The sequence below is a fragment of the Triturus cristatus genome, chromosome 7 (genome assembly GCF_964204655.1).
Source record: "Triturus cristatus chromosome 7, aTriCri1.1, whole genome shotgun sequence".
In the NCBI taxonomy this organism is placed as follows: Eukaryota; Metazoa; Chordata; class Amphibia; order Caudata; family Salamandridae; genus Triturus; species Triturus cristatus.
In genome coordinates this window covers 1,146,879,412-1,146,899,283 of record NC_140590.1, presented here as the reverse complement: position 1 = coordinate 1,146,899,283, position 19,872 = coordinate 1,146,879,412, and the positions used below count along the sequence as shown (strand labels likewise).

At 41.8% G+C, this 19,872-nt stretch overlaps 1 protein-coding gene across 3 annotated transcripts in view; it reads left to right on the top strand.

Annotated features, from left to right (window-relative positions):
* Nucleotides 1–19,872, top strand: part of SLC34A1 (solute carrier family 34 member 1) — a 148,516-nt gene that overhangs the window by 21,195 nt on the left and 107,449 nt on the right. For all 3 annotated transcript variants that reach the window (XM_085618342.1, XM_085618344.1, XM_085618343.1), the window contains 2 exons: nt 887–1,015; nt 17,686–17,829. In XM_085618342.1, the coding sequence (XP_085474468.1) occupies nt 887–1,015; nt 17,686–17,829 (273 nt within the window). The remainder of the gene's footprint in view (nt 1–886; nt 1,016–17,685; nt 17,830–19,872) is intronic.

Sequence of the window (19,872 nt, the reverse complement as noted above, 5' to 3'; positions counted from 1 at the left end):
GCTAGTCCACCTAAAAACACTAAACAGGACAAAGCAAGTCTATCACAAATCTAAGCAAAATGAACTGGCTGTTCAGAGCCCTCAAATTCATGAGACAGAGGCCAGCATCCAACTAACTCAAGGAACACCACAAACTTCATTTAACTCTCAGCAAAGTGCTCTATACTTCAGTTAATATACAGCCAAAAGCCATGCCAGTTAAGTAAATCACAGCACATTGGCCTGGTACACAACAAACTCATAAAACAGACGTTAAACCAGTTTGTTAACCAAAACCCTTCATCCATATAAATAATTTAGAGAGGCCTGACTCCATTATTTTAAAACACAGAGGCCTTCCTCAGCCAGCTCATAACACGTAGACTTACAACAAATCAAACAATAACACACAAGCCTGCACCCAACTTCACCTTGGCCCTAACTAACACACAATGCATTTAACTGCCACTAACCAATTCACATCACATACACCTACCCCCATATAGTGTACAACAGAAGGTCTTCTCCGAAGCCACAACACAGAAATCTGGCCACAGAAAACCCTGAACACATAGACAATCCCACTTAAACTTCACCCACATATATCCTTATAGCCAATCTACAAAACACAGAACTGCCTCCAGCTCACCTGTAAAACACTGTCTGCTTACAACTGGCTCACAGAACAGAGACCTTCTCAATAGCAAACTCACAACAAACAAAGCAGCTCTTCAACTGAACTACACCACATGAACCTTGCCAGCATTTAACCGCAAACTGTCCGCACAGTACACTTCTTCATTGTTCAGATCTGTATCCACATGTGGTTTCCTCAACAGTGGAATCAGCGCATAAGTTGCTGCAAAGGCATATCTAGCTTGTGTTTCACTTTTCTCTTCCTCCTCAGAGATTGGACCATGTGTGAAGCTTCGATCCATGTGCGTCTCCCTCATGAAAATCCCACTCCTTTTTGGTTTTCTCTATCTGTTCGTCTGCTCGCTGGATATCCTCAGCTCAGCCTTCCAACTGGCTGGAGGTAAGACATACTCAAGAGTTGAGGCCTTCGCTTCACTTTGACTGTGCTCTTCCATTCTGGTCTTCAATATTGAGAGCAGTCGCAGACCCCAAGAACCCTGATCCGCAGCATGCTGTTATCACTTAAACAGAGAAAGATGGGAGCTTGGACCTTGTTAGTCGCCGTATGGAAAGTTGTGGTGCGTGAACTACGACGGTTATACTCTTCCAAGGTTTTCTGGTAGACAAAAGTCATATGGTATAGAGTGCAGTACCTAGTACATATATATAGTGCCCCTAAAGGCAATATTGGAATTCAGCATCTGAAAGGTATACCATTTCGCTAAAGTATCTTGTTAAGTATTAGATCTAGGTGAAAAAACGTAAATTTGTTCTCACCCTCCTCAATTATTCACATGCATTTTCTACAGGCTTCCAACATGCCCTTAGCTGGCCCGATTGCATTAAAACTCTTCGGAATTTGATGTTGTTGCTGTTACAGGGGAGGCGGTTGATCCAATTATATGGTCTCAAATTTATATCACCAATTACAGGGTGGGGAAGAATGTCGATAATCATGAATTTGTCATTGTAGCAGCAATTGCAGTCTGCAACATTATGACATTCTGTCTTTGAGCTCTGGGGCTCTGCAAACCTAGAAGATACAGAGAGGGTCTCAGAGAGGGAGCTGAGAGCCTTGGTGCATCTTCTGGCTCTGATATTGGTCCCCTTGGTATCATTGGTTCAACTGAGTCCTGCCACCCTGATACATAAATTGGAACAAAGACACAATCTGCGCCATCGGTGCAGATGAAACATAGTGAAGCCAGTTAGGCTAAAAAGCCTTAACTACAGTTCAGATAACAAAGGGAAATATACATTTCATTATATTTAATGTTTAAGCACTTGTATTCAAGAGTTGATCTTTGTTCTCGTAGTCCCTATAGATTTTCTCATGCAAATATTTATTATTAAAATAATCCCCAGTTGGTTATGTAATAAGTTTTAGACAACATTATCCGTTCATTTTCTACCTTTTCTATTCTTTTAATCTAAAATTAAAACCAAATTTTATATTCCAGCTAAAGTTGTTGACTTGTGTTTCGTGTCTTCCCATGGGTATTTCTAGATGCATTAAAAATAAAATCTAACTCAGGCATGCCCTGGATAGTCATAGTGGATGTGACTGAGTTCCCCTCATTGGAGGCACAGGTAATGATGACATAAACTGCAAATAAGGGTAACTCTTGGCTATACACCCCTTGTTATTAACTCCACCGATCCCTTTTAGACCCTGCAGGAAAAATGGGAGAGAGACCTGGGAGCTCATGAGGAGGAGGATTGGGTTGAGGCCAAGATGACGCAGCGTGTCCTGGCCATATCGGCGCGGCTTTGATTAATTCAGTGCAAGTACCTGTGCTGGGAATATTTTCACACCACTAGGTTGTGGTGGATGGGTAGGGCGCCCTCCCTTGCCTGATGTAAATGTAAATGTCAAGGTACTTATAGAGCGCACTGTCACCAGACGGCCACCTTGCGGTGTCGCCTTTGCGGTTTCCTGGCGCTGATACTCATACCGCTGTGGAACCCCTCCTGGCTTTCCCTGTGAAGTGTCCACTCCTGGGCACCCCCAGGGTGAAGCCAGGCATCCTTAGCGCTGTTGGGGCCGGTGTGGAGGCTAAGCAAGCTATTGCCCAGAGTTGCAGCGTGGGGCCCGTGATTAGAATAGGCACCGAGGCGAGAATAGACAGGTCCGAGGAAATTGAGCCCGAGCCCCGCCGAGGCGGGAATCGAACCCTGGTCCCTGACCAGAACTCTGCTTCAGGGTCTGCCACTCTAACCATTGAGCCACACTCCTCCACAACTGGTGGAGTACTGATGTGGGAGTACATGAGGCACATCTCTGCACACCGGATGGGATTGCCCTCTTACATCTCACTATTGGGCCACAACACACGAGTGCATGGTGGGCCATGCTCTCCCCGTGGATCCCAAAGTTGTGTTGTTGAAAATAATAGATAGGTAGAATGGTGATTGAAGCTCCCAGACTCTCGTGGGGCGTGGTCTGTTGATGGTCAAATGCAACATCGAAAGAAAATGGAGAAGTGCCAACCCTCCCACCCCCTCCCTCAAGGAGTGGTTTATGGGGAAGGACCAATGCGCACAAGCCCAGGAGAGTGTCTACAAGGCTTGTGGCTGCCCCACTAAATATTTGAAAATATGGTCGAGATGGAGGCAGTCGGGGATGGGGGGGATCTGATGGCCCTATAAGAGGAGAATTACCTGTGTGATGGTGGAGCTCTCCTGGAAGCTTGTTTGGGGACTTGGCCTGTTTGGCAACATAAGAGGGGTAAGGTTGTGTGCTCTTTTATTAGACCATTTGATATCTACTATCTCATTGTCAAGGGTCATTGTTGTCTGCGGTTTGTTGTTAAAGTGTTTGAAAAATGTAAATACTTAAAAAAAAAATCTATCTGAATTCGTTTTGTCTGCTGTATATGATACGGCAGAAATGATGACTTAATCATTTCTTTTCACCTCCTTATTATTAACATAACCTTGACAGGAGTTTATTCAAATGCGAATCACTATCTCCGGGTTGATGATCAAGCCCATTAGAAGAGTCCAATGGCAAGAGTCATGCATCCAACTCACTTTTTAAGAAATGAATGCCATTTTCACGCAATAGATGCTTGAGAAATATAATCTATCAAAATTAAAGTAATTTAAAATACAAAGAAACTGCCAAAACAAAGTTTTGGTGGAATAAGTATTAATTTAACACATAATTTGGTTAACGATGGCTGTCATATACATACATCTATATTTTGATGCCAGTGAAAATAAACACATGTGGGCTGCACAGACAGATCAGAAAACAAAAGGACAGCAAAGCACCCATAGCTAGTGTCAAATATATTGTGTAGAGGTATACTAGCAAATGTTCACCCACACTCTCTAGAAATCTGCTTTTGTGGGATTGACTGCTTTCTCCAAATAAAGAGGGAACAAAACTGTGCACTAATGTTATGCCGGAGGGCATCAAAATCGATTTATTAATTAAGATCTGTTTTTTATTACCCAAATAAACCAGATGCATGCTTTTCGTGGAAATTACCAACATTGACTCCTAGTAGCTTTCAAAGAAATTACTAACGAAAATTGCTGCATTGTATGCAGAACATCAAGGGTGTGGTAATGGAAACCCCTCAAAGTTCTGGAGAAAATGCTACATCCGGATGAGAACCCGCCATTGGAATTACCTCCACCATAGGGATACATTATACATACAACTTATACTACCAATATGTTTTTTTTCAGTTTATTGTTTTTTGCGATTGTTCCGCTTTGCTTGACTGTATCTCGCAAGCACTGCTAGTATGAAATCAGCAGTAATTGTTGACGGTGTAAATTGAAATTTTCACGGGAGGATCTAACTAGCTACATTTAGAGCCAGTAACAAGCGTTTTATTACAAATTGCATCGCAGCTGACAACTAAAAAGAAAGAAGGCCTGCTTTCAGGAAATATTTATTGTATAAACTAGCATGTTGCTAGATAAACAGAGGATAACATTTGATGCTCAGATGTGATTTTTTTACAGCCTTGAAAGAGTGCTCTGGTGAGGCGGAACAAATGTTGTCTGTCTCTGATGAGGAATGTACTTTTAATTTTGGATTACAAAAATAGCACAATCAGTAGATAATAGCTACTAATGAATATTAGAACATTGGACTGTTGAGAGCTCCATTGAAAGCAATAGAGTGCTCCGGGCTTCTAATGGCTGGCAGAAGCCGGAGCGATATTGCTGTGAACAAAAGGCCTCACGGAGCCTGAGGGAATTTTAAGCTCCTCGGGCTCTGTGAGGCCTATGTTTTACAAATTAGAACATTCTGCCTTTTAGGGGCGGAATATTCGAATAGCCTAGGAACCCTCCTTAGCGGGCCCTACCAGCCATTAAAGGCCCTCTTCCTTGTTAAAGGCCCTCACCTTCAGCTCGGGCCTTTAATGCTGGAGTGGGCCTCTAATGGCGGTAGAATGCAAAAACAACAATTGATGGACAGAATGCAGAACAATGTCATACATTCACCCCAGTACAGAGATCTGGGCCTAAATCCATCGTTTTTTTGCTCACCATGCCATTCCAGTTTGAACCCAGCCATATGCAAATCAGTCTTGACCCTGTGCCTCATGGAAACAGTCCAGCCCGAACTGCCAAGCCAGGTCCTCCCTGGACTGGAAACAAGCATTCTAGGACCGGTTTCGGGGTTTCACCCCTCTTCAGCCAGGATAGCTTGACTCCAGTGGCATGGAGAGCACGGGACTCACATCTGAGCATACCCGTCCCACTCGGGGTGACAAAATGCAAAAACAACAATTGATGGACAGAATGCAGAACAATGTCATACTACGACGGGCTCTAAGGCTATAGTCTTTCACCCATTAGAACTGATAAATGCCCAGTACTTAAAATCAATCACTTCTGTTAACCATTACTTCAACCACATTACTTCACCCTAAACCATTACTTCGACTGCTACTACTTACATATTTCATTACTTTGATCACTACACTGGCCAAGTACTGCATGGGCCATTCTATGGGGAACTGCGGGGCATGAAAGCTGATTCTGAAGGTAAGACAACTACAGCTGTTACTCTCTTTCAGCTCTCCTGGCAGTGTTGGAAAAGACTAGGGGCCTTATTATACAAAGTCCGTCCCCGGGGGTGCAACGGGATTGTGCACCCGCTTTGAGTGCTCCCGTGTTACAGAAGGGGCTGCAGACGCTTGTGCTGCCCTTTCTGTATTACAGATAGCGCTGGCGCACACATAGAGCCAGCGCTATCTCTAAAGGGTTTTCCCTCATTTGCGTGGCCCCATGCAAATGAGGGAATCTCTTTGCCTCTGCGCCTGCGCCGTATTATAGATGCATTTATACAAAATAATGGGGTAACCCTGTGTCCCTCAGAACCTGGGTATATGTATTATACGGATACAATGGTTCTGTCGGGGAATTACAATTGCTTTGGGATGTTCACAATATAAATGCATTACATGTAACATGTATCCATGATTTAGGAAAAGCAATGACAACACCCAAGCAATACTTTTGAATCGATATTTTTAAGAAAGAATAATGAATAATTAGGGCTACAAAAATACAATTGACAGAAATGTGAAGAAGAAGTGACATGTAAAGGTGAATACAAACGATACACTTAATACACTTAATATAACAAACACGATTGGGTAGAAGTAATTTTTGGAAGATTGAGTCCATATACTTGATCACATACGCATCCTGTTCATGTATGAATTGGTTTTGGAACTGAGACGTTGTGTGGACTCATGGTGTACGTCGACGTTTCGACCCTATGTTAGGCGCAAAATTTTAAAAAAGCGTCACGGCGGGTCTTCCTCGGGACGAAGGGGTAGAAGTGTAGCCTATGGGGTAGAAAGGAACTTCTTTAAGGGTGTGTACTTGTCATTACAAGTAGTTAAATAAGTGTTCAGTAAGTAATTAATGCTTACCCTGCGCAAAAATCAATCACTGCGCGTGCATTGGGCTTCTAATTAACGAAGGTCGGTATGAATTGACCTAAAGGATAATATCAAAAGTGTGGTAGTTTCAGAAACTGGCCTTATCAAGAAAGCCAAGGTTAATAAACACAGTGTGTGTGCTAGATTATATAAATGCAATAAAGGTGAAATAGCTTCAAAAAGCTGTTAGTTGAGATGAAGCTCAGACGACTAAATCGGACTGGTTCGAGTAAAAAAAGGCATGCAGTGCATTTAAAGGCTCCGAGTATGGACATAAAAAGGGATTCAGAGTGCTCCCCGGACAAAAGATTATATCTGGTGTTCAAAGGTCAAGTATTCTATTTCAAGGCTACACGCTCAAGGGTTAAATACACATACCTCCAGAGTGACACGGGTCATGAAAGTCTGGGAGGGTTGCCAGGTGATTAAATCCTTTAAAGCCAGTCGAGTAATTTTACTGTAACGAAAATGAAGGGGTTTAAAAAGGGTGTCTGTTTAAATGATTAAGGAGGGTCAAGGCTAGAGACTTCGCACTTACCATGATCTGGTGAAAAAGCATCTCTCCAGCTCTCAGTCCGAAGCAGTACTGAGGCGAGAGAAGGGAAACTGTTTATATGCGCCAGTAAACGTGCCACAGACGTGCACGTTCACCCATGACGATGCAAAAAGTGTCACTGGCTACACCTGTGTAATTGCAAGGGATGTGATGTAAAAAGAAAGGCGCGTGAAAACCTGAGTCAAGGGATGTGCTGAAAATCATGTGTGCTGAAAAACACAGGTATAACACAAGTTGATTACGTATGATAAAAGTTAGCACAATAATCATGTTTTGGTGCTGGGTAGACACAGAAGAACTGAATTGCAGCCGATTATTTGGTTTAAACAAATATAAAAAGTCCTCGCTGGGCTGAAACTTCTGTTTGGCATCAATTATCAGCAAGTGAATAAATCATGTTATAGTGCTGGGTAAACCAATTATTTAAACAAATTATAAATGCCTCGCTAGGCTGAAAAGAACGAGATAACATTTCTGTTTAGCATCAAAGAATGTGACATATTTTCCAACACGAAACATCAAGTTGCAGCAAGTAAAAAGATCATAGTTTGGTGCTGGGTAAACACAGAGGAATTAAATTAAATTAAAGCCAACTGGGCCGCTCGATACCACTCTAAATGAAAAAATTTCAAAATTAGAAAGGCTTGAGAAAAAACTAATACGTACTCGCCTACATGGTCACCTTCTAACTAAATATCTACAGGCAAACATTATTCCAAAAGGCCTACAGGTTAGGAACGAACCTGCAATCTTCATAGAAATTCCTAAATTTCGAGAGGGTTTCTCATTTGTTGCGAACAACTGCTCCCGACACTGGATGGTGTTGGGGGTTGAGACGGCTCTTGAGTACGCCAAAAAACTCACACAGGAAATCACAGAACTAAAAAGAGAAATCTTAGAAGATAGAACAATCACAAACGCAAAGGAAGCCTTGGAACGCACTGAAAAAATTTTGATAGAATTTAACACCACCACTTTGAACAAAAAACTTGAAAAACTCAGCAAAGACATTAGAGCATATGATAAAAAATTGACTTATCCATATCTAAGTGAGGACCACTACGAGCAGGATTCACAAGGTTTCTACACCACCCGGGGAAGACAAGGATATCGCAGATACGCAAATCTTTCCAACTCATCATTCGGCAGCGGATCTGACAGTGGAAGTGAAAGACCAAACACAAGTACAAATAGCAGATCCTATCAACAAGAAACACGCTTTCAAGACCAACAGGGACAACGCTTCCACGACCCACAAGGCAGTGTTCCTTTTTTAGGAGAGCAAACATGGATGAACAGGGACACCAACTGGGACAGACCGTCGAGATGGAATCGAGGCCAAAACAGACCACGCGGCAACACGAGAGTAAGATTCCAGAGGAACGACAATCATGGAGAAATCAACACCAGAAGACAGACTTACAAGTGGTGATAGAGGAAGAGACCCCCGTGGAACCAGATACCATACCTCCTGAGGAGGAGATGTCACACAAGTTACCAATAATCATTGAAGACAACCACTTATCTGAAGAGAACTTTGATATCCTGGAATATGACAGAATCAGCATTACTACCGGAATGATACAAGAACCCATTCCTCCGCTGAGTGAGATGAATACCTCAGCCAACACCACACCGGATGAGTCGATAACTAACTTCATTCCACCAGATGAACCTACAACTAACCTCGTCAATGAAGGACCTGAAGACTCTCCAAGTATGGATGCAATAGAATTGCAAGACGAGGACAACGCCAATGTTGAATATCATGGATATTCCATTGATGACCGTGAAGACTCATCGTTACCAGGAAATACTAACACCACAGAAACGACACCTGAAACAACTAGACATGAACCATCTACGCAAAGTAACTCCAATGATCCCATAATTAACATCTCTAACCACATTTTGACACAAAGTGAATACAATATACTTTGTAAAGGTCTATCATTCATTCCAACCACCACTCCTAACAACTTTAATATCAAACTTGAACTCCAACAATTCTTCCGTAAAATACGCCTCAAATACCACTTCAGGAATAATGAAAATTGGACCAAACGCACATCAGCCACGGAATTTAGGCCAGCTTCAACATTCCTACCAGCTACATATCAGATGAGTGAAAAGATCCTGGCATATGAAAAAATCGTAATGGAAGAAATAATGGATCTCCTCAACAAAAAGAAATACATTAAATACAACATATCCAAAGATGAGAAAGAGGCATTACACTCGTTGAATAAAAATACTTCAATTGTGATCAAAGCAGCCGACAAGGGTGGTGCCGTAGTAATACAAAACACTGAAGCCTATATTACAGAAATCGAAAAACAATTGAGCTGCACTGAAAGCTACCAAAGAATAACAAAAAACCCCACCATGGAAATTAGTGCACTCATCAAAACACTCACCCAACGAGGTTTGACAGAAGGCTTTCTGTCCCAAGACGAGTATAATTTTCTAAACAAAAAGGACCCTAGAATACCGACCATATACACTCTGCCAAAAATTCACAAGGATTTACACAATCCACCTGGTCGACCCATTGTATCAGGTTGTGGATCAATCCTCGAGCCCCTCAATCAGTTTTTGGACAGTTTTCTCCAACCATTTGTAATGGAAACTCGCTCCTTCCTCCGAGATACCATGCATACAATACAAATAATGGAAAATCAACCCTATGATAAGGAAACTCAATTTCTAGCTACCCTTGATGTGTCTTCATTGTACACCAGTATCCCCCAAGAACATGCCATTCAAGTTATAAAGAGGACACTGGATAAACGACCAACACCTGTCTGGATCCCAACTGAGTTCTTGGTAGATCTACTTGAAATCGCAATGAAAAAGAACTATTTCATTTTCCAAAACAACTACTACGTGCAATGTAAAGGCGTGGCCATGGGAGCCGGATTCGCTCCTAGCTTAGCCAATCTGTACATGGATGAATACGAGGACATGTTTCTCTACGATTCGACCAATCCCTACCTAAACAACATTTCAATCTGGAAGCGTTATATCGATGACGTGCTTATGGTATGGACAGGGAGTGAACAAAGCCTACTAGAATTCAAAATATGGCTCAATGAACGCAGCAATGACATACAGTTCACCATGTCCCACAATAATCAAACCATTGACTTCTTGGATATAACAATACAAAATGAGGACGGAAGACTATTCACCACCCTTTACACCAAACCCACTGCACGAAATACCACCCTGAAATATAATTCACATCATCCAAGAAGTCTCAGGGATAATTTACCGTATGGCCAATTTCTTAGACTACGGCGGAACTGCTCCAAAAGAAGTGACTTCTACAAAGAAACAGACATCCTCATAAAAAAGCTGAGGGACCGTGGCTACCCTAAGGGACTGTTAAATCGCTCACGAAAAAGAGCATGGTACCGACCCAGAGAAACTCTTCTGGAAATACAACCACACACAGAAGATATTCAAAAACTGGTTTGTGTGACCACCTTCAACACACGCAGTCACGAAATAAAGAAGGTACTACTTAAATATTGGAATTTAATAAGTACTGAGATTGGAATACAGGAGAAGCCCATGTTTGCTTTTAAACGAGCCAAAAACATCAAAGACTATGTAGTAAGCTCTTTCCTCGAAACCAAGAAACCACAAGACCTGAGACAACAATTTAATTTACCACCATTAATTGGACATTTCAAGTGTAGCACGTGCAAGGCCTGTGCAACTACATTAACAGGTATGACTTTTCAACACCTGGGCAAAACATATCACTTACAACATCATAGTAACTGTAATAGTCACAATGTGATTTATGCCATCAAATGCCCTTGTGGAAAAATCTACGTCGGTCAGACAACCCAAAAAGTAAAGATCAGGATTCTACAACATCAGAGTAGAATCAGATGTAACGTACAAGGAGCACCATTGGTTGACCACTTCACCACAAATAAACACACTGCTGACGACCTACAATGGTGGGTAATTGAAAAGGCCACACTTCATCCCAGGGGTGGGAGCATACTGCAAACACTCAACTTCAAAGAGTGCAGATGGATTCATCTGCTAGACTCAGTTAAAAATGGATTAAACGAACAGGAGGAGACATATAAACAAATGACAAAACTGTAGAACCTTTTTACAAAGGATTTAATGTTTGTTGTCCAACCGTTCTATATAACTCAATGTGCATATGTTTTTCCTCTTGATAATTTACCCTCATCACATTAGTGTAAAAAATTCCTCCATTTTTTTTTTTTACACACAATTTAAATACATGTCATTTATTTTTCTGTTCAAAGGTACCCTGAAAACGCACATATTACATCTCTTGCCTTTGCTTGAATAAGAATGCTTTTCAATCTGTTTTAATTCCTCCTTAAGATATTATAGGTGTCACATCCTTGGATGCCAAACAGAAATGTTATCTCGTTCGCTTTTGCCTAGCCAGTATTTTATAATTGTTTAAATAGTTGGCTTTAATTTAATTTAATTCCTCTGTGTTTACCCAGCACCAAACTATGATCTTTTTACTTGCTGCAACTTGATGTTTCGTGTTGGAAAATATGTCACATTCTTTGATGCTAAACAGAAATGTTATCTCGTTCTTTTCAGCCTAGCGAGGCATTTATAATTTGTTTAAATAATTGGTTTACCCAGCACTATAACATGATTTATTCACTTGCTGATAATTGATGCCAAACAGAAGTTTCAGCCCAGCGAGGACTTTTTATATTTGTTTAAACCAAATAATCGGCTGCAATTCAGTTCTTCTGTGTCTACCCAGCACCAAAACATGATTATTGTGCTAACTTTTATCATACGTAATCAACTTGTGTTATACCTGTGTTTTTCAGCACACATGATTTTCAGCACATCCCTTGACTCAGGTTTTCACGCGCCTTTCTTTTTACATCACATCCCTTGCAATTACACAGGTGTAGCCAGTGACACTTTTTGCATCGTCATGGGTGAACGTGCACGTCTGTGGCACGTTTACTGGCGCATATAAACAGTTTCCCTTCTCTCGCCTCAGTACTGCTTCGGACTGAGAGCTGGAGAGATGCTTTTTCACCAGATCATGGTAAGTGCGAAGTCTCTAGCCTTGACCCTCCTTAATCATTTAAACAGACACCCTTTTTAAACCCCTTCATTTTCGTTACAGTAAAATTACTCGACTGGCTTTAAAGGATTTAATCACCTGGCAACCCTCCCAGACTTTCATGACCCGTGTCACTCTGGAGGTATGTGTATTTAACCCTTGAGCGTGTAGCCTTGAAATAGAATACTTGACCTTTGAACACCAGATATAATCTTTTGTCCGGGGAGCACTCTGAATCCCTTTTTATGTCCATACTCGGAGCCTTTAAATGCACTGCATGCCTTTTTTTACTCGAACCAGTCCGATTTAGTCGTCTGAGCTTCATCTCAACTAACAGCTTTTTGAAGCTATTTCACCTTTATTGCATTTATATAATCTAGCACACACACTGTGTTTATTAACCTTGGCTTTCTTGATAAGGCCAGTTTCTGAAACTACCACACTTTTGATATTATCCTTTAGGTCAATTCATACCGACCTTCGTTAATTAGAAGCCCAATGCACGCGCAGTGATTGATTTTTGCGCAGGGTAAGCATTAATTACTTACTGAACACTTATTTAACTACTTGTAATGACAAGTACACACCCTTAAAGAAGTTCCTTTCTACCCCATAGGCTACACTTCTACCCCTTCGTCCCGAGGAAGACCCGCCGTGACGCTTTTTTAAAATTTTGCGCCTAACATAGGGTCGAAACGTCGACGTACACCATGAGTCCACACAACGTCTCAGTTCCAAAACCAATTCATACATGAACAGGATGCGTATGTGATCAAGTATATGGACTCAATCTTCCAAAAATTACTTCTACCCAATCGTGTTTGTTATATTAAGTGTATTAAGTGTATCGTTTGTATTCACCTTTACATGTCACTTCTTCTTCACATTTCTGTCAATTGTATTTTTGTAGCCCTAATTATTCATTATTCTTTCTTAAAAATATCGATTCAAAAGTATTGCTTGGGTGTTGTCATTGCTTTTCCTAAATCATGGATACATGTTACATGTAATGCATTTATATTGTGAACATCCCAAAGCAATTGTAATTCCCCGACAGAACCATTGTATCCGTATAATAAAGTATTATAGATGCAGGCACAGAGGCAAAGAAGCTGTCAGGAGGCGCACTGACAGTGCGCCACCCACTGTCAGTGCGCCCCCTGATGGCAGCCCTCTGGAGGGGGCAAAGGGACCCCCCAGTCATCCCCTTTCAGGTGGGTGCAGTCACTCACTGCACCCGCCTGCACGGGGTTCTCTAATCCCCTTTAAAGGTACAGGCGTGTTGCCACCTGCACAGTGAAACACAGAGTGGCTGTTTTAAAGATGTTCCGTATTTCATTTGAATGCGCTGCTCCCAGGGCAGCATGACTTCGCTGCTGCCCTGGGGGCAGCGCATTCAATAAAATGTAGCGCACTCTCCTTGTAAGCTTTTGAAAGGTGCGCTCGGCACAACAACAAGGATAGTGCACCGGGCCATAATACACAAAGTGCCCTGGGGGTGCAACGGGCGTTTGTGCCTGCTTTGCGTGCCCCGGGGCACTTTGGTATTACAGAAGGGGCCACAGACACTTGTATGTCCCCTTCTGTAATACCTATAGCGCTGGTGCACATAAAACATGGAGTAAATGCTTCAAAGCTGCTCCGTATTTCACCTGAATGTGCTGCCGCCAGGGCAGCGCAAGTTCGTGGCTGCCCTGGGGGGCAGCCCCTTCAATGTAGCCGCACTTTCCCTGTTTGCCCCCGGCACACATTAAAACACGTGCGCTGAGCACAAACAATGGAAGTGCACAGTGAAACATGGAGCGGATGCTTCATAGCTGCTCCGTATTTCACCTGAATGCGCTGCTGCCAGGGCAGCGCAAGTTCGTGACTGCCCTGGGGACAGCCCATCCAAAGTAATACGGTGCACTTTCCCTGTTTGCGTCTGGCGCACCTGTTTTAAAACAGGTGCGCCGGGCTCAAATGGGGAAAGTGCACCCTAAACATAATAGGCCCCCAGGACTTCATTTTGCTGTGCTTATGCTGCCTGCTGTATTGCCAGACAATAACTGCCAATGGTGGCAGGTGGTGAGCATCAGCATTCATTCTTGAGGATCAGGTCTTATTTTCCATTAGTACACTTTGAATAGGAGCAAGAGAGAAGGAGACAGAAAAAGCATAAATTAGGAGAAAGAGGAAGATAAGAAAAAGGTGACAAAAGAAGAATTCGGGGATTTAAAGAGTCTGCAAGCTCTGACATTCAGCAGAGCTGGCTGCACTATGAGCTCCTGCACTTTTTTCACAAATTACCACTGGATCCGCCCTGGCCAACAGTCTTTTTTTTTGGGAGGGGGGTGGGTGTTTTATTCCAAAGTAGTAACTGGAACTGCAGAGTGTGCCTGATTTTGGCTGCCCAGGTGGTGGATATGGTGGGTTTTTTGGGGGTGGGGGTGGCAGTACCATAATGGGGTTAACGCAGGTTTGGGCACTAGTGACTGGCAGGGCACGAGAGATAGAAGGGGTGAGGGAGGGGTCACGGAGGAGGGGTTACAAAGTAATAAAAAAAACACTTACCTTGTCACCACGTCTCAAGTCGTCTCTCCGCCGGAAGCACACTGGCTACTCCCCTAAGCCAATCACAACGCTGTAATGCAGTGTTGTGATTGGTCTGAGCGCCACTGCTCGGCGCTCAGATGGGGAATGGGAGGCTGGGCATGTTCTCCACCAGGCTGTGTAGTGCAGCCTGGTGGGGAACATGCAAAGCGCGCTGGTATGCTTGGCCGGCCCTTGAAGAAGGCTGAATCTACACCCGATGTTGACCCTGGCTATCCTCCCTGAAGTTTTGGCCATTCAACAGGCAGCCTTCCTGGATGCACATAGAAACAGCAACAAAGATGGAGGCAAACACTGCTGCACATGTCAACATGTTGGGTTTCTTGGCTCTTCTACCAATCAAAGCTGTCTTTTGCTGTAAATTGCTGCTATTTAATTTGTTTACTGTTAGCAAATTAACAATATCAGTTGGATGTTATGATGCTGGCGAGGTTAGCCAAGCTGTATGCTTCGACAGAACATAGCACATGTACCCACCTCATCTGGGATATGCCTCAAAAGCTGAACTGGAGCTCCAATTGCATTAAAAATTAACATAGCACAGTGTGCCAGCAAACAACACGCCGCAGACGTCATAGTGCTGAGAACTAATGTGCTCACAACAGCACTTTCAAATACACACAAACTACCATGAACCACCTTAGACAGAACACCTTACACACAAATAATAGGGCGCAGTTTTGCAGTGGTGGATATCTGTGTATCCACAACAACTTTCACCACGTCATCACGACTTACCCGTAATCAAGACGCAACAGTGCAGGTCAAACAAGATTCATTACACTCACTCAACACATTCCAGATAAGCCAGAGGGTGTCTATTAGCTATCAGCAAAAGCAAACAATACCTCTAATTAATTCACTCACATACAAATGTACTAGTCAAATAACCCAGGACAGCGCCTGGCCACGCCTCTGGCTACAGCCAGCCCGCTGTTGATACTTCTAACCAGTAACAACAAGTGTCCTCACACGGCCTAGTACTAACTACAGCTCACATTGTAAAATGTGTTTTTCACATCTTTTATGGACAAATGTCTAAATAAACTTGTTTTCTACCTACCTACTACAACTCACAGTAGATTAGGTGGATTAAACGTTAAAATGACCAAATTAAATAACATGAAGTATGTAAAAACAGAATAAAAATTATTTTCATGGGTTGGTGTTAGGGGTTGTTTTTCATTTTTAATACAAACAAGTAATTAAAAACAAATTATTACATTAATTTAATTGCAGGCAGCATCTGAATTTAATATATACAATAGTTTAAAATGATGGTTCCCTATTTTTAGTATAATTTGTCACATTAATATATGTCTAGGGTTAGGGTATGCTTTTAAAAAATCAATTGAGTGAATATTCTCACATTTTAAACATGTGTAAGTGTTCCACATTTGAATTTACTTTAACTATTATGAACATAATTAATTAGGATTTGTAAAATGTTGGGTTGTATCGGTGCAATGTAGTTATTAGTTTAATTTCATTAATAGTAATATCATTAAATATGTAATACTTATGAGGGTCTGGGAGAAGGTTGGCTTCACGGTGAGGGCCCCCATTGGGGTTAGAGTTAGTTTAGAGCTGGTGTAGGCCTGATGACGTCGCGCCTTGGGATCCTTTAGAGTAAGGAGTTCGCCATCAGGTGTCAAAGATGGTAGGTCAAGTGGTGTGGGTGACAGTGATGAGCACTTCAATGGTGGGAATGTGGGTCAAAAGGAATTAATGGGTAATGGAATAATATCTTACTTTCTTGGAGTGGATTAGTGAATATCACAAGAAAGCACGACAGGACCTATCCTGACACTGACTCGCAGGCAAGAAAGGATCACACGTCCTTAAACAAAGTGCACCCCTCTTTCTTTTCATCGACTACTTGTACGGCAAGTGGCCCGTGTAACAGGGCTCGCACTACGAGTGGAGTGGACATCGAAGAACAGGGAAGCCAACTGCACAAATCATTATAGACAACAGTCAAGAGACTACTCACACATTACCATTGAAATAACACAGCAGATTATACCAGAAGGGAGATTTAAGCCTGTACGTTGCTGGCAAGTGTTTAAAGTATCTGTTAGGGTGGATAGACATTGAGAACGACCTCATCAGCTCAGGAGACGCTGAAATAGTTTGGCTCACGAAATGAGAACATAAAATAAAATCTATCACGAGAGTGCTACCAGAGATTTCTCTGCTAGAACACAGCACCATTTTTGGAAAATAGCTCTTATTGGAGTCTCAATCCACCATCCGCTAGCTGCCTAATTCTTTCGATTCTGACATCAAATCCTTGTAATTGTGTTGTGTGCCGTTTTTTCTCCTATTTAGTTTCTCTCTGGCTGTATGTCCATTTTTCGGTTTATTTAAATAAGGTTCTTTATATAGTGCTTCTCTATCTAAAGTGGTGTCAGAGCACTTTCTATAGAACAATTCCTCGTGAGACTGTTCCCCAGAGATACATTTACCCATGGACATTAACCGTTACACCAGTGTAGTGCTTGAATAAAATAAAAAATATATAATCATTTCGGAGGAATTAAGAGAAGGTGCAGGAAGCAGAATTAATTTGGGAAACAAGGAATCTGGTCTATTCATTTGGTAGAGGAAGAAGAGAAACAGCAAAAGAGCGTTAAGTGCCGCTTACTATCCATGTTCCTCTCTTCTCTACACTTTTCATGACTTTACATTTAAAAGACGACTCATTTTCGCGGTCAATCCTCTTTCTTTTTTCGCTCATCTCTTCCTCTGTCTGGAATCGCAGGGTTGTCCTGTACCGCTGTTTCTCCTGAGCTCTCTCTGTCCCTGATGCCTGTTTTTCTCCATCCTTGTTTTCTTGTCCCATTCTCTTCAGTGTGTTTGTCTGGGGTCCAATCGGTTTCACCCTCTCTCTGTGTCTCGTGCAGGGAAGGTGGCTGGTGACATCTTCAAGGACAATGCAATCCTGTCCAATCCGGTGGCCGGCCTGGTGGTGGGCATCCTTGTGACAGTGCTGGTCCAGAGCTCCAGCACCTCCACCTCCATCATTGTCAGCATGGTCTCCTCTGGATGTGAGTATATCCTAGCAAGGGACGTGGGGAGGAAACGTGGGGCATGGGGTAGGGTCTATGGGTGGTGGTGCTGGGAGCCAGAAGGGATTGAGGGGCAAGAGGTGGCAGAGACTGCGGGATATGCAGATAGTTGGCTCAACTGGGATAAAAGAAAGGGAACATGGGTAGAATGGGCTTAGGGAGGTAGGTACTGCTGGCATAGGTGTAGGTTGTCAGGCTTTTTCCCGCATTCTTGATGTTGTAGGTACCACCTGCATTACTAAAGGCATGTGTGAATGTGTATAAAATCAAAGAAGGATCCCTTTTGTGTTTCACACTCTTACTGTCACCGCTGCATATTCATATACATCCTCAAAAGAAATCCAACATTCATTACCATACACTTAACTCTCTTGACACTGAACACTGCTTAATGTAAAAATGTCAAATTTATTCAACATAATCAATCCTTTATCAGTCCACAACTATACTCAGAAGTAAAAATATACTGTATCCAGCATTGCCTTCATATAATACAATAGTGTATCAATTCTAAAAGTTGTTTTTTTAAAACATTGTTTATATTTTATGCAACATTCCATCAATATAAAATATCTCCGTAATACAGTAATCTGATATTTTATAAAAACAAATTCCTCTGATCTTCACAATCAAAGAGCTAATGAATACCATAATATACAAAGGATAACAAATATCATCACAAGTTGTCGACGCAGTGTTTCGGTGGTATTGAGTTGGATCACCCAATCTTCTTCAGGACAAAGTATTACAAGATATAAGTTCATCTAAAAAGATAGAGACCAGTATTCAAACATACAGTCATATAAGTGGGAGAATAACAAGGGGTCATGGCTAGGATGGACTAAGGGAGGTAGGTACTGCTTGGCATAAGTGCAGGTTGTCAGGCTTTTTCCCGCATTCTTGAAGTTGCAGGGACCACCTATCAATATCAAAGGCATGCGTGAATGTGTTCCTTACTGATCAGGGAGTAGGGTACTGGGTCTAGGAAATAAAAAGGGTCTCCATAGCCTCCTCAACTCTCTGGCTAGTTTAGTCAAGGCACTAAGGCCAGGTTTATGGTAGTGAGAGGGAAGGTTGAGTCATATATGGTATAACGCAAATGTAATTTTACAGATAATACAGACAGAAAACTACGTGTTTCTTTTCTGGATATATTTTTAAAAGCGGAAAAAAACAGAAAATTGGGCTTCTTGTGAGTGACTGTCTATGGTGTCTTTCATGAATTCCAGACCAACAGCTGAGCAGATAAATAGCATAGGTAGTTAAAAAACGCAGGATGACATTTTCTTAAATATAGCCATATGTCAATATATATTTGTAGTATAATGATAATATTTACTCAATAGTATTTTGTTTTGTTATATTTAGCTGCTTAATTTGCTAAAACACTACAGGTCTCAAAGCACCAGTGGACGTTTATCAGTGAAATAAATATGGAAATATATGATTTTACAACTTCATTTATTCAGAAACATCAAAAATATAAATAAATACTGATAAGATGGGCACAAAATAAACAGGGATGAATACAGACCGAAATGTTAAAAAATATAAATGCCAAGAAACCAGGAGCCCAAGTTATAATCATAATACCGATGAATGAAGATGAATGTTTAGTTATTGCTTGAAATTGAATAACTCTTTAATAAACCCCACAAAGCTGTAGAAAAGTAGAGTACAGGAAAAAAGCCATAGTTTAATGACACTACCACTAACCGGTACAATGGTTCAGTCAATAAGAAACTTCAGGAAGTGCCTGCGTTTTGTGGTTCAGAGACTGTTCTGCAGATTGGTTTTGCAGAACACTTTTACAGGAAAAATATGGTAGATTTTATTTCCTGGCATTCCAGTGCCATTGACAGGTGTGGACCTGTATGGAGTGCAGAAATACGTCAAAGTATAAGTATACAGATGTGTCCCTAAGGTCAGAGAATACTCAGACGTTGGTGCTGTAAAGTATTCCTGGGGAACTCACTACACATCTTCCACTCAAACTCTTTTCTCCTTAAAGAGTTATGTTGA